A 14,104-nucleotide genomic window follows, 5' to 3' on the forward strand; every position below is an offset into this window, starting at 1 on the left:
CGGACACGTTGGGGCAGGCAGGGGCTGTGGGCCCCTAGGGGGGCAAGACTGCCCCCTTCAGCCCCAGATGCTCTTTGGGCTGTGGGGCGGGGCGTCTGTCACCAAGGACAGAATCACCCCAGATCACGTAAGCTGCCTTCTCGGTGGAAGCGTCCTCTTTCTGAAAAGTCGGGCCTGGAGGGAGATGCGCACAGGGTGTGCCTGTCCGGCACTGGCACTGCCCGGAGCCGCCGGCGGGCCCCGCCGCTGACCGGCGGCCAGCGTCACAGCACTGGGGCCGCGCGGGCAGCGGCAGAGCAGGGTGGCCTTCTCCTGAGGTTCTCCAAAGCCTCGGCTGCCCTCCCCAGGGTGAGGGCTGCGGGCACGGGGCGGGTCCGAGCTGCAGGCAGAAGCTGGCTCCGGCCTTCTCACCTGGCGGGAGGGTGAGGCGCTCACGCCACGCAGCTGCTACTTCCCTCTGTCCCCTGCCCTCGAGACGAGCCTCCATCTGCCGGCCCGGCTCCGCCTCCCCATGGGTGTTCACTGTGCAGCTACTGTGAGCAGGGCTCTGGGGGCAGGGGCCACGGGGCCACAAAGACCAGGACTCCGGCTGCTGGGACGGCCAGGTGGCCTCTGCCCCCACAGCAGTGCCGGCACCTCGGCCTCTTGCTCCCGGCCGGCCCCTGACCTGGAACGTTCCCTGGGCCTGACCCTGAACCATGAGTCGCCTCTCCTGTGCCCCGTGCAAGGGGGACCGGGACAGCGGCTCGCTGCCCTGCCCTCCCCGGGAAGGTGACACGGGATCCTCACCCTCAGGTCACTGACCTCTGGGTCCCCATCCATGGTGGGACGTCGAGCAGTGTCCCGCTCACCACCCGTTAGAAGCCAGTAGGAACCCCCGAGAGTGACAACCAAAATGCCTCCACGCTAACCAACGTCCCCTGGGGGACGGCGCCACCCAGGTGAGGACGGACGGGGCAGGGGCAGGGTCCCCGACGGCAATCAGGACGGGCTGAGTGCACCGAGCCCGCGCGCACACTGACCAAAGCTGCCAGACACAGCCACGCCGACTGCCTGTATTCTCCAAAACCAGGCTTCCAGAAACGTCAAAATGTGGCCGCACACTGCCCACGACACAGCGTGAGGCGCAAGCCACGGCCCCCAGGGTGGACAGGCCCAGGGTGACCTGTGCGAGCGGGGCAGAGCGCACCGTGGCCCCGGGGGCCAGAGGGAGCGGTGAGGGGCCGTTGGGGCCCAGCGGGGAGATGATGCCTCAGGGTCTGGAGCCTGCAGGGCGTGGCCTCGACCACCCGGGAGCCCAGGGCCCAGGCAGAGCCCGCAAGCACACGCGGGGAGAGCCCCGGGCGGCCGCGTCACGGGGCCTGAGCGGGAGGCCGGCCTAGCCGCTTCCCCAAGAAGGAAATCCCTTCTGATAGGAAAGCTGGAAGCACAGTCTCCCTGCGGCTGCCCTGTCCTGCCGGGCGGAGAACGCCGCCCCGACCAGCTCCTGGGGCCTCTCAGGGTCTGCAGGCTGGACCCCGGGCAGGACGGCGGAGAGGGCCCTAGGTGCACCCGTCCTGGTGTCACATCACAGTCACTGGGGACAGGCCTGCGACCACCTGACACACCCCACCTGCTGCACTCAGGGCCCCTCGGGCTTCTTGCTCGAGGCGCTGTGAGTCACCTGCTGTCGTTCTTTGAGGAACCACACTTGTCTTCTAATGCTTTCATGCTCAAGTCTGTGTGGACCCCTCACACCTATTTAAAAGCCACGTGAGGGCTCTTGGGTACAAAGACAGACACACACAACAGAACACTGTTGGCTGAGGTCCTGCGCTGAGCCGGCCTTGCTGAGTTTGCTGTAAGTCTGGGTCTGGGGAGCACAGGCCTCACGTGCCCGTCGGTGCTGAATGACCACAGGGCCAGGGGCAACAGACCCGTTTCCTGGGGGCGTGCCCACCAGGGTTACCTGGCAGCCACCTTTGCAGAACCTTCTGGAAACAGTGAACTGCTAGATGCAATGCAGGAATCAACATGGAAACCGCCTGGGCAGGGTCAGGGCGTCGGGCTGCCGCCTCCGTGGACTTGGCCACTGCCCCACTCCAGTCACCCGGGGGCCCAGCGGGCTCCGAGGAACCCGGCACGTGAGGTGAAGTCTCCGTCACGACCGTGCAGGTCCCCAGGGGAGGCCCGCGAGGGCCTGCAGGGGCTGCCCAGCAGGATTCGAGGGAACTGCTTCTGCGTTTGAAGAAAGGCGGCCACGCGGCCGGAAGGCCGCCCACCGTCCACTCACGGCCCCAGTTTGAAGGACTGTGACAGTCACCTGTCCATGCTGGTGTCTTCTGGAGATGTGTGTCCCAGCCCTGCCTGCCTGTCCCCCGCAGCGGAACCCCGGGCCACCACGCCCAGCTGCACCGCCCAGCACAGACCTTCTCCCAAAATTCCACTGTTTTTGTTTTTTCATTGTGCTTTTGAGGAGGGAAACCTAGCTTTTGACCAACAAATGAGGTCGGGTTTTCCTCCCAGGGAGTGTTCTGGAGGGACATGAGTTCCAGGGGTTTGTCTGGTGCCGCCCGCTCGGTGCTTCAGGACGCGTCTGCGCAGACGCCGGGTCCTCAGGGCGGAGGTGGGGCAGGAGACTGACCGGCAGAGCCAGCACGTGGCCCCTGAACCTGGAGCGAACACGGCCTAGCGCAGGCCATCCTGGAAGAGAGTGGCCTCAGGAGCCCGTCCGGTCCAGGATGCTGAGAAGCGCCGCAGGCTCTCGGGGGCTGGTGGCGGAAAGGAGCCGTCACAACCCTTTTCTTGTTCTGTTTGGCAGCGAAGGTGGGCAGCCCACCTACTTGGGGGCACACGTAACCCCGAGGAGTTGCCGACCTTTTGAAAGGGCTGCCAGGATCAGGTCAGTGCCCGCCACGTGCTCCCTGGGGTCAGCGTGGCCCTTCCAGGGGGCGCCGCAAGGCCAGGTGGCCCAGTGTCCGTGCAGCCCCCAATACGGGCGCAGACGGTGTCCTCTGTCCAGCCCGCCCGGGTCAATTCTCAAGCTGCCACCCGACGTCCCCACTGGTGGCACGTCCTGGGGGAGCTCTCGTCACACGTGCTCTTGGAAGGAAAGAGGAGAGGGGCGTGAGCACAGAGCTGGCGCATTCTCTCTGCAAGCAGAGACTCATCTTCTCAGGAACCAGGACGGTGAAAACAGGGTTGAAAACGCCTGCAGACGGGCGCCGCATCGGACTCTCGGGTCAGCAGGCCCGGATTCTTTAGCAAGCCGTGTCCCGCATGGTCTGGAAGCAGCCTCGGGAGGGAATCTGCTGCAGCCCCAGGCAGCCGCGTGCCCCGGAATCACCTGGGTGAACAGGTGGGCGGCCACTGCCGTGTGGGTCGTGCTCACCTCGGGCCCACCCTCCCCTGACGACCCTTCTCACAGGTGGAGAAACGGGGCTCAGGGCATGGTCGTTGGCCTCAGGCGTGGAGCCCGCTGGCCTGACCACCAAGGCCTGGCAGCCCGAGGCACCTGCCAGTAGGAAACCGAAACTGAAGGCCCTGAGTGTGGCTACTTTCCCAAACTGGGGCGGGAATCACTCTGACCTTTGCTCTGGGACCGTGAGGTGCCGAACAAAGGGTCTGGACCCGCTGGAGAGGCCCCGCCCCCAAGGGGTGGGGCTGAGACGAGGGAGAACAGGAGGACGAGCCGGGCAGCTGGGGAGGGGCAGCGGGGCTGTGGTCCCAGGCTCTCTGCTGACATGGACGCGTGGCTGTACGTTTGGAAAATCCCAGCACAGTGTCAGCGAGAGGACGGGCTTACACGCCAAGGAAGGCCAGGGGGACAGGCCTTCGCTTGGGATTTCACCGTCTCTGAAACTGGAAACGCCTATTTCCTGGTCATCGAGTAGCACCCGTGCTGAAAGGCGGGCACTGAGAGAGTGGAGCGCCCAGCTCGCCCGAGCCCGTGGACCCACGCTTCCTCCACGGGTCTCCTTCCCTCCTGGCAAACTGACCCGTGAGCTCCAGCTCCGGCCTCGCAGCCTGGGCGCCTGTTGGGAGAAACCAGAAACACTCAGGGCGGGCCGTGAGGGGGCCTCTCTGAAGACCCCAGGGGCCCCGCACTCAGCAACGCCCCACTCCACGCTCCTCTGGCTTCCTGCTCGGGCGAGGGCTCCCCAGGCCGCCCTCATTTCCAGGACGAGACTTTGTAAGAGGTCAGGGTGGGAAACGCTTCAAGGTGCTCAAGGGCCTTCAGCAGTCTGGCTGGGTCGGCAGTGGGCCGTGGGCAGTATTTCTGGGCAGACGGCATTGGCAACCAAGTGGCAGCTCCAGGCGGCACGTAGCAACCCCTCCCGTCGGGCAGAGCTCCCACTGTGCGCAGGCTCCGCAGTCCAGCCGCGCTCGCTTCCACACCCTCCCAGGAGTCCAGGAGGAGCCCCACCTGGTTAATAAGACCTTTGGGGATGCCCGCTGACCTCCACCACCAGACCAACCTGGGGAGACTGTGCTGGCCCCTACCCGAGGGGTTCCCCGAGGCCCCAGCCCTCAGGCCCTCTTGTGACACCTGGGTGGTCCCAGGGTCCACATTCTAGGCTCTTCTGCTCCCCACTGTGAGTTCTGCTTCTTCGTTTTACTTAGTCAAAACCCATACTTTCTGGATCTGTCTTCGAGCTTGGCCAGAACTGGTCAGACGGCCTTGAGGGACTGAAGGCAACTCGGCTTCCACAGACACACCACGTCCACACTCGGAGTCCGCCGTCCCCCCCCAGACCCAGAGACCGGACTTCCCTTCTGGGGCGGAGCTGTGTCAGGATCTCGGAGGTGGAGGTCACACCAGGGGCACTGGGGCTGCTATCCTCACACACGTGAGCACTATTAAGGCATGCTTCCCGTGAGAGCGGCACCACGCAGGGCTTGGAAACATCCTGGGAAAGGCCAGCCCTCACCCCAACAAAGTAAGCGTGCGCTGTCTGCAGCGCGGGCTTCTCTGATACCTGCGTAGCTTCTGTCGGGACATCTCCGCCTGCACAGCCAGCCCGTGGCCACGGCCACGGCCACGGCCACGACTAGCACAGCAAGGACGCTGAGAACCGGCGGGTTCACCGCATCTTGGGTGTCGTCCACTGGGTCCTCTGTGATGCTGTCCTTGGGTCCCATGAACATTTCTGCAGGAAAGGAAAGTAACCCAGGACTTACAGGGTCAGGGGGAAAAGGGGGTTTCTTCATCCTGAAGGAGAGAGTGCTAAGGGAAGTATCGATCCACCAGACTTTCCCAGAGGTGTTTTGTGATTTCTAAGCTATAAAGCTGACGGAGAGAAGGCTTTCCCCCTTCAGGTGAACCTTCATCTCTTTCTGGGCTGTCATTCCTCCTCACCCTACCTGTGTGACCTGTAATCCCAGCCCTTCCTAAAGGTCCACACCTGGGAATGGGCGTGGTGGGAAGCACAGTCTTCCTGGCTTTTCTTTTTTGGGGGGGGGGGGGTGGTACACGGGCCTCTCCCTGTTGTGTCCTCTCCCGTTGCGGAGCACAGGCCCCGGACGCACAGGCCCAGCGGCCATGGCTCACGGGCCCAGCTGCTCCGCGGCATGTGGGATCCTCCCGGACCGGGGCACAAACCCGCGTCCCCTGCATCGGCAGGCAGACTCTCAACCACTGCGCCACCAGGGAAGCCCTTCCTGGCTTTTTAAAGTAAACTTAATTTAATAATTCTTTCTAGCTTAATTGCTGGCTTTAAAAAAAATAATGGTGAAATTCACATAACATAAAATTAACCATTTTAAAAGGAACAATTCAGTGGCATCTAGTACGTTCACAAGGTCACGCAGCCAAAACCATTATCTAATTCCAGAACTTTCCACCACCACAAAAGGAAACCCCCTTCCCATCAGTGGTCACTTCCCATCCTCTCTCCCAGCCCCTGGTAAACTCTAATCTACTTTCTGTCTGTGTGGATTTACCTAGACGGGCCATTTCATACAAATGGAATCGTACACTATGTGGCCTTCTGTGTCTGGCTTCTCTCACTGAGCATCACCTGCACGGTTCCTCCACATTGCAGCATGGTCAGTGCCTCATTCCTTTTCGTGGCTGAGTAATGCTCCACTGTGTGGATGGACGCATCCCTTCGTCCATCCGTGGACACTTGGGTTGCTCCCACCTTTTGGCTATTGTGAATGAGCTGCTGTGAACACTTATGTACAAGTATTTGTTTGATTCTCATTTCCAGCGCTCTGGGGCGCACACCTAGGGGTGGAATTGCTGGGTCACAGGCTAAGTTTTTTTTTTTTTTAGGCTACGGACATGCAGGCTCAGTGGCCATGGCTCACGGGCCCAGCTGCTCCGCGGCATGTGGGATCCTCCCGGAGCGGGGCACAAACCCGCGTCCCCTGATCGGCAGGCGGACTCTCAACCACTGTGCCACCAGGGAAGCCCCACAGGCTAAGTTTTAAGGAACTAGCAGATTGCTCTTCACGGCGGCTGCACCGTTTCCTGTCCCACTGGCAGTGCACGAGGGGGCCAATCCTCCTGTCCCAGTGTCCAACCATCGTGCCCCTCCCTGGGCAGCTTCTTACAAGTGTCCCGTGTTTGCCGAAACCCGAAGGAGCCATGAGCCAGACAGTGGCTAGGCCTCCCACGCACCTTAGAACCATCTGGAAGCTTTTCAACATGTCCTGTTGCCTGGACAGCCCAGAGGTGCTGATTCAGAGGGTCTGGGCACAGGGCGGGGTGATGGGGGTTGACAGGCTTCCCAGTTGTCCCCCAGAGCAGCTGGGCCGAGACTACGGCCCCAGGAGACCCTCCCATTCCCCTTCCCCTGCACCCGGCTGCCCTGCTGGGACGCAGAGGCCAGCAGAGGCCTCTGGTGCAGCCAGAAGGCCATGACCGCTGAGTCCCAGGGCTGCGCCTGCATTCCAGGAAGGCGAGTGCCCGGGCGCGGGGGCTCCCGGCAGCTGGGCGGCAGGCAGGCCCCCGACACCCCCATCCTCCAGCTCTCCTGCCCCTCCTTCCCTGGCGTCTCAACGCTGCTGACAGGGACACACAGGCTGAGAGAGCCTGTGGCTTCTACGAAGGAGTCACCCGCCTGCACCCTTCCACAGGGGGCCTGGGACGGCAGCCAGGCCCAGCCGGACCCCCTGGTGGAGGAGGGGTTCTGGTTTCCCGGGGGGCACACGTCCGAGGAGCTGGGGTGGCGGCTGTGCAGGAGGCGCCTCAATCCCGATGCTGCCGCCGCCTCAGCTGCAGCTTCTGAAGCGTCACGTGACCTTTCGGAGCCTCAGTCCCTCATCTGTGAAATGGGTCCCCAAAACTGACGCCCCCCTCAGGTGCATGAGGATTAAGCGCCCCGAGCACCTGGCCGGCCCCTGCCCTCCGCCGCACGGTGATGTCTGTCCCCCCTCGCCCTGCCACCACCTCTGAAGCCGCTGCTGAGTCACCTCATAGGGGCTTGTCTCCCACCTGAGAGGATCCCCCAAGTCGCCCCTGGCCCCAGCCTTGGGTCGGGGTCAGTGCGCAGACCCCGGGACCTTACCCGTCTGGCCGCTGGTCAGGTTCTGGTGAAGAAGCACGTTCTCAATGCAGCAGCCCACGTCGACGGGGGGGCTCCGCCCGATCCGCAGGACGCTGACCACGTTGTACAGGCCCCGCGCGTTTAGGGACACGGTGCTGTTCTGCAGGGCGTCGTCCAGCAGGCTGTTGTCCGTCTTGTTGATCCAGTACACTTTGGGCCACGGGTAGCCATTCGTGGACGTGCACGTGAAGACCAGCTCCTCGTCCTGGGATGGGCCGCTGACCACCGGCATGCTGTAGTTTGCTGCAGGGGAGGGAAACGGGCTGAGGGCTGCCAGGTTCCGAAGGTCACAGAAGGGGGGGGACACGGTGCCAAGGGCCAGGGAAGCAGGGAGGCAGCCGTCGTGCCCCAGACGCCGGAGCAGGGCCGGGACCAAGGCTGTGGTCTGGGCAGCAGCACAGGCCCTGTTCTACCAGTCACGCCCCCCAACCCACCAGTAGGGGCGCTGTGAGCCGGGCGGGCAGTGACCGGCACCCACGTCCCACCCCAAGGAGGTTGGCCTCCTTTGAGTCTAGTGACACGGTCAGCTGACAAGTCACCCGTCTCTCCACCGAACAGTGCCCCGAGCAACTTGCTGGAGGCGCTTTAATTTTCTTCCTAAACTCTGATCTCATTTAGTGCCTTATACCGCTCCCTCCTAATTTCATGAAAACATCTCGTTTGGGTTGAATTGGAGAGTTTCGAGGCAAGGACAGCAAGCTTAGGAGCTCCTGTGAGGAGGGAGGCACCTCGGCTCCTGGAAAACTTTCTTACGAGCCGAACGATATTTCCACCACCTAAGCCGCACACCTGGTTTAAACAGAACCCCGCCAGAGGGATCTGGATTTCCTCTAAGGGAAGACACGGGTGAATGAGCCGCAGAAAACAGGTCTCACTGACACTTCTTCCGGGCCGTAAGGCTGGGCTGGAATCAACTCGGCAGCTCCGCCGTCTTACCTGCCACGTTTAGCGTGACCGTGACTTCCAAAATCTTTTCTAATTCTAAGGATTTCCGAAACACCAGGCAGTTGAACTTCTGCTCGTCCTGGGGAGTGACATTGTGCAGGTGCAGAGAGAAGTCGCCCTGCTTCATGCCGTCCAGGGACAGCCGGGCCCGGTCTTTGTAGTGGTTGTTAACGTGGCCGGCAGAGCTGTTTCCCGAGAGGTAGTAAGTCACCACAGAGTTGGTGTTCTGTTTGCCCGGCACACTGATTTGCCAGTAAACATAAAGGTCATTTAAATCGAAGGTGTTTCCTTCGGGGTAAGTGCAGCTGAGCCAGACATCACTGCCCACCATCGCTCTGATTGCTTCTTCTTGAATCTCTGCAAACATCCAAAGAGAACAGAATTCATCTTCCGCGCTCGACGCGTAACTCTGAACTCACCCTTTGGAGGGACGGGGGAGCTTCTGGGTTGCAAGACTCAAACCCCAATTCTGACTCATTTCAGTAGGAAAGGAATGTATTAGTAATAATACAATAAACAATAATACAATAAACAATAGTTTAAAAATTCGGACACGGGCGGTAAGCTGCTCTGATACATCACCAGGGTCGGTTTCCAGTCATCATGCCGGGAGCCAGCCAGGACTCCTCCCTGTTTTTACTACTTCTTGGGAGTTTACAATGAATTCAGAATAAAAAGATGTTTTTTAAAAACTCAGACATTTGAAAAGAAAACATCAGCTTCTCAACAACATCATTATAGTAGTGTTTGCAACTCCATCAGAGAAGGCCCGGCGAGGTTCTGTGGTCTGTTACAACGGCTCAAATGCCAGCAGGGAAAGTGGCCGTGTGCCCTGACCCGCCGCCCTGTGGGCTGGAAGGCCAGGCGAGACCTCAGTCTCCGCTGCGCTGCCATGTCCCCGTTCTGCACTCTTCTGGAAGCTGGTGGCTTTGGGGAGCAAAGGGGTCACGGGAAACAGGAAGCCCAGCTCCCAGCTCCTCTGGAAAGCGGAGGTTCTGAAACACTTGGGGGGAACTGCGCTCTGCCTGTCCCAAACACAACACGAAAGGAGAACCACGGGGTCTGGCCGAGCCCTCCCCTTTGTGGCTCTCAATGCCACACACTACCCTGGGCTTGGGGGCCCCGTTTTCTCACAAGGGCCCCTGGAAAAGCAAGCAGGGCTGTGGGGAGGACCCCACTGACACCTGTACTCCGCGGTCCTCACTGCTCAGAGCTGAAGGGCTTGGAAGGCTCCAGCAAGAGCACCGTCTGCACTTACCAGCTCGCAGGCCACAGAGTAGCAGCAGCAGTAGTCCAGGGCTGGGAAAAAACAACCAGAAAAGGGTGAGTCCCGCTCTCCCCAGTGGGGTCAGGAGCCGGTCACACCCACCATCCCAGTGGGAATACACCCCAGCCAGGCCAGCAGCCCAGGCCACCCGGGCAGCCAGGGATTCAAGGAGCGGACGCAGCACCAACTCCTCCCTGCCCAGCAGGCAAGCCCCAAGGGGCTGGCAGCCCCTGCACGGGACCAGCTCCCACGTTAATAAAACGCCCCTCAAAGCAATTATGAGGGTGTGATAAAGGGTATCGAGAGGAATCATCAGCCCCCTGGTGGCCTGGCTTTGCACGGATGGAGTCTAAGAAATTGTATAAAATCGGATAAAAACCCACTTTCGGGGTATTTGAAGTTTGAGAGACAGAGAAGATGTAAGATGCCCCTCCCCCTGCCAGGGTCGGGTGAGCCCCAGGACGACCTTCTGAAGGAACGTGATCAATCTGAAACCAGATCTGCCGGCTCCACTGGAGCTGGTGCACAGCTCAGCCCTGGGGGCCGGCACACCCCTCTCATGACTCCCAGGCTCCTGGCGCGTTCAGCCTGGGAGCCTCTGTACCCCGCATGCCTCAGCGGTGGCCCCTGCCTCACCTGTCACCACTCTGCCCGTGCCCCAGCCCACTCCTCGTTGGGTCAGAGAGGAGAAAGCACAGACGGGGCCCCCCGCTCAGGGGTGTGGGTGGCTGGTGGCTGTGACACGGCAGTATTTTTATTTTCCATTCTTGAGGGAATAGTCTTTCCCTGTATTTCCAACTGGGGAGACTGGGTGGTGGGACCCTGGGGTGGGTGGGTTTCTGGGCTGTGCGTGTGGGACACCTGGGGATGGGGTACCTCACCAGCTCATCAAGGGAAACACAGGCTGCCGATGCTAAGACTGCCCTGAAGGGGGTATTTTGGCAGAAAGTTGTTGCCTCCCCCTCAGCTGGCAAGAGACCAGGAGTGACCAGCTGGCCGGCACCTTCCCCAGTTTGCCTTTGCTGATGCAGGAGGGGGAAAACCCAGGCGTGCGGGGGGCACGTCACCAGTTGGTGGGCACCAGATGGCATTCGAGGTAAATAAGAGCGACCTTGGCACAGCAAACTCACACCCTTCTTTCCTCTGGGCCACCGCCGGGGGCGGGGAGGGGAGGGGGGGGAAGTGAGAGTGGGTCGCTTGTCTTCTCTCCCAGCTTTTCCTCTTTCCCTCCCTCGGCAGGGACCCCGCCCCGGGTACACCCGCGTACTGCCAGCGTCCCGCGCCGCCGGGAGGACAACGCCGGCAGGTAACCACGCCTCCCGCGGCCCCGCGCGGTGCCGCCCCGCTCCCGGAGCCCGAGGCCTCCGCTGTGCCGCCAGGCTCGGTTCCCCGCGCCCAGAGGGCGCGTCCGCGCACACGCTCACCTCCTCGGCCGCATGGTGGGGGCGGAGACCCCGGGCCACGGGGGAACTCGGACGGCGGGAGATCTCGGAGCACTAGAGACCTCGGGCCGCGGAAGCCGTCGGGCCGCGGGAGAGCTCCGAGCACGAGCACAAGCGACCTCGGGTCGCGGGAGCCCTCGGAGCGCCCAGCACTCGCTGCGCTCCCGCCGCGCCTCGGAGGCTCTGGGCGCTGAGCTGGTCGCCGGCTCAGCGCCCTCCCGATCCGGCCCCGCCCCTGGTCCCACCCCCGACCCGGTCCCTCCCACGGCCTTGGCCACGGGCAGGCGCGAGGGAACGGAAGCTTGGACAGTCACTCCCGAAAGTTCAGCCCTTCCCAGGAGAGGGCGTAAGTCGGGCCCCGCGGGTTGTAGGATGGGGCTCCAGGTCCACCGGGCCTTGAGCCTGGGCGCAGTAGGTATCCCGGCAAGTCGGCGGCAGGGAAGGTCCGGTGGAGGAGGGCGGCCGAGCGCGCTGCTGGAGGGCTTGCCCAGCTGGAGGGGCCGTGGGAGGCTCAGTGCTGCCCTGGAGTCGCGCAGAACGTCCGCGCCCCCAAGCGCCCCGGCTCCGCCTGCGCTTGTCCCCCGCCCCAGCGGCCTGAGAGCCGGCGGGGCGCGGCGGGCTGAGAGTCAGGCTCCCGCCCTCCCTCCCGCTCTTGGGACGCAGCCAGGACCTCCAGCGCTTGGTGAAGTCAGAGCCCCAGGACCGTTTAGGGGTGAATGAATAAGTGGCAGGAAGGAGGGAGGGAAGGCAGGCCGGCAGGCTCCACCTTCCAGTCCAGCCCTAGTCTCCCCCGAGCCCGCGTTGCTGCCGCGTCCTTTGTCAGTCCTGGGCCACCTGCCGCGGCATATTTGCCTATTAAAGGCTCTGAAAAGCCCACCGCGTGGAAACCAGTTCGTCTTTGCTCCTCCAAGCGTGTGGGACTTCTCACTCTTTTTTTTTTTTTTTTTTTTTCTGGTCTGGGAAAGGCGGCGCGGAGCCCCGGAGCTGGGGGCAAACGCCGCGTTTCCTTCTTGCCCAGCCCACCCAGTCCACAAGGCCTCCTCTCTTTAGGCCCAGCTGCGCCCTCCTCCCGCACCAGCCAGGTGGGTGCCGGCCAGGCGAGTGGGTGGAGCCGTGAGGCAAGAGACCGTCCAGCCCCCGGAAGGGCCTGGGCCCCCAGGCACCCACCTCAGGCCTGGAGGCGCCTGTTGGGTGGAGGCATGAGGGGTGTGTCCTGCGGCCCAGGCTGATGGGGGTGCTGAGACCAGCCTTTGGGGCGCAGGACAGGCAGGGTGTAAAGTGAGGGCAGAGCCCACGGGTCTCCCCTGGCCCCAGCCACCTGCATGCTGTCAGTCTTATAACAGAGATTTAGTGCCCGCCTACCACACGCGGCCTATGTGAGTGCTGAAGAGAAAAGCTTAACATAAGAGAATCCGCGCCTGGTGGAAGCTAACATTCCTGTGGCGACAAGAGCAAACAAGACAAGGAAGCAGGGCTCCCCTGGTGGCGCAGCGGTTGGGAGTCCGCGTGCCGATGCAGGGGACGCGGGTTTGTGCCCCGGTCCGGGAAGATCCCACATGCCGCGGAGCGGCTGGGCCCGTGAGCCACGGCCGCTGAGCCTGCGCGTCCGGAGCCTGTGCTCCGCAACGGGAGAGGCCACGGCAGTGAGAGGCCCGCGTACCGCAAAAAAAAAAAAAGAGAGACAAGGAAGCAAAAGAGCTGGGCTGGGAGATGGGGATGCTGCCGAGGAGGGGGATGGGGGCTGCAGGTGGCCAGGGAGGGAGGTGGGCCTGCGGTCCTAAAGCGCAGGGGCTTCACCTGACCTCCCAGGTCAGGCTGCAGGTTGGGGCGGGGGATTTACAGAGGCCAGGCAGGGTCTATCCTCCCTTTGGGGGCAGGGGGAGGAGAAGGGACAGGGGTCCCGGCCAGGACTCCCGTTCAAGTGTCCAGTGAGGGCACAGACAGCCTGAACTTGGGTGGGGGGCATCAGGAAGGGGTTGAAAGATGGGGGCCAGGAGGAAAAGTAAGATCTGGCCAGGAGAACCGGGCGTGGGTATAAATCAGATCAGAGATGGGGTCTCAGGACGCTGCCCATCCCCAGAGCCAGAAAACCAACGCCGCATCTAGAATAGATGCAGCGGGGACCTTGGTGGGGGGGCGGTCACCGTGTCAGGCCCAGCAGGGCCGGAGGGGGCACGATATCGGTGGCCTTAGATCCCCTCCCGCGGGGTTGGCAGCAGCTGGCAGAGGAGGACCGACCCAGCATCACCCGCGGGTGAGGAGAAAGGGACAAGGGACCGGCTGGCTCCGACACCTCCCGCCTTCCTGGGTCCAGTCCTGCCCCCACCAAGACCCCCCCGCCGACCCACAGTGCTGGGGAGTGGAAGGGGTGGACCCCACACACAACCTCGGGTCCTGGGGGACGGAGAGGCCCCCTCGGTTAAAACCTCCCTCGCAGTGTCGGCTCACGTGGAGCGGGGAAGGAAAGGTGCCCAGTCGGCGTCCCGGGCCGCAGCCCTACCATGCAGCGGGGGCACAGCCCCAGGGCAGCGGGGCAGGGAGCGCGGCGGGCTTCCGGAGGCGAACGCCGCGGCGCGGCCGGCTGCTGTGGGGAAGGGGTCAGGCTTGGCTTCCGGGGCAGCCCTCCTCTCCGGACCCCGGAGGGCCAAGTGCTGCTGCCAGGCCCACCCAAGAGTGGGCACCCTGGGCCCAAGGAGCGCGCTGCCTGTTGAGCGGGCAGGCAAGCGGTAGGGAGTGCAGTGGGGCTGGAAGGGGACGTCCGAGCAGGACGGGGCGGGAGCGGGGGAGGGACACCCCGGGAGCGGGCAGAAGACCAGCCCCAGGCCCCTGAGACCGTAACCCCTCTGTGCCTGTGTTTCCGCATTTGCGAAGTGGCGGTAGCGACAACGTCTTCCTCGTAACGCAGCTAAGTAGGTTCG

At 62.8% G+C, this 14,104-nt stretch overlaps 1 protein-coding gene across 3 annotated transcripts; it reads right to left on the reverse strand.

Annotated features, from left to right (window-relative positions):
* Positions 1-562: 562 nt before the first annotated feature.
* On the reverse strand, positions 563-11,395 carry ICOSLG (inducible T cell costimulator ligand). 3 transcript variants are annotated; one of them, XM_079923057.1, is made up of 7 exons: positions 11,169-11,395; positions 9,736-9,776; positions 8,469-8,834; positions 7,494-7,775; positions 4,959-5,129; positions 3,978-4,013; positions 563-3,880 (listed from the first exon to the last, which is right to left on the reverse strand). In XM_079923057.1, the coding sequence occupies exons 1-7, from the start codon at positions 11,180-11,182 to the stop codon at positions 3,558-3,560; spliced, it is 1,233 nt and encodes a 410-aa protein (XP_079779183.1). In that variant the 5' UTR covers positions 11,183-11,395; the 3' UTR covers positions 563-3,557. The 3 variants fall into 3 exon arrangements, with proteins under 3 accessions (XP_079779183.1, XP_079779184.1, XP_079779185.1); XM_079923058.1 differs by lacking the exon at positions 11,169-11,395 and adding an exon at positions 10,877-10,918; XM_079923059.1 differs by having other exon boundaries at positions 3,738-4,013.
* Positions 11,396-14,104: the final 2,709 nt, after the last annotated feature.

This window comes from Stenella coeruleoalba (genome assembly GCF_951394435.1).
Source record: "Stenella coeruleoalba genome assembly, chromosome: 5".
NCBI classification, from domain to species: Eukaryota; Metazoa; Chordata; class Mammalia; order Artiodactyla; family Delphinidae; genus Stenella; species Stenella coeruleoalba.

Bases quoted from the DNA above. Each gene is read 5' to 3' on its own strand.
- ICOSLG (XM_079923057.1), bottom strand. The intron at 8,835-9,735 runs GTAAGTGCAGAC...GGATGTTTGCAG, and splicing joins ACTCTGTGGCCTGCGAGCTG to AGATTCAAGAAGAAGCAATC. The intron at 4,014-4,958 runs GTATCAGAGAAG...TTCTCCCAACAG, and splicing joins TCCCGACAGAAGCTACGCAG to GCGCCCAGGCTGCGAGGCCG.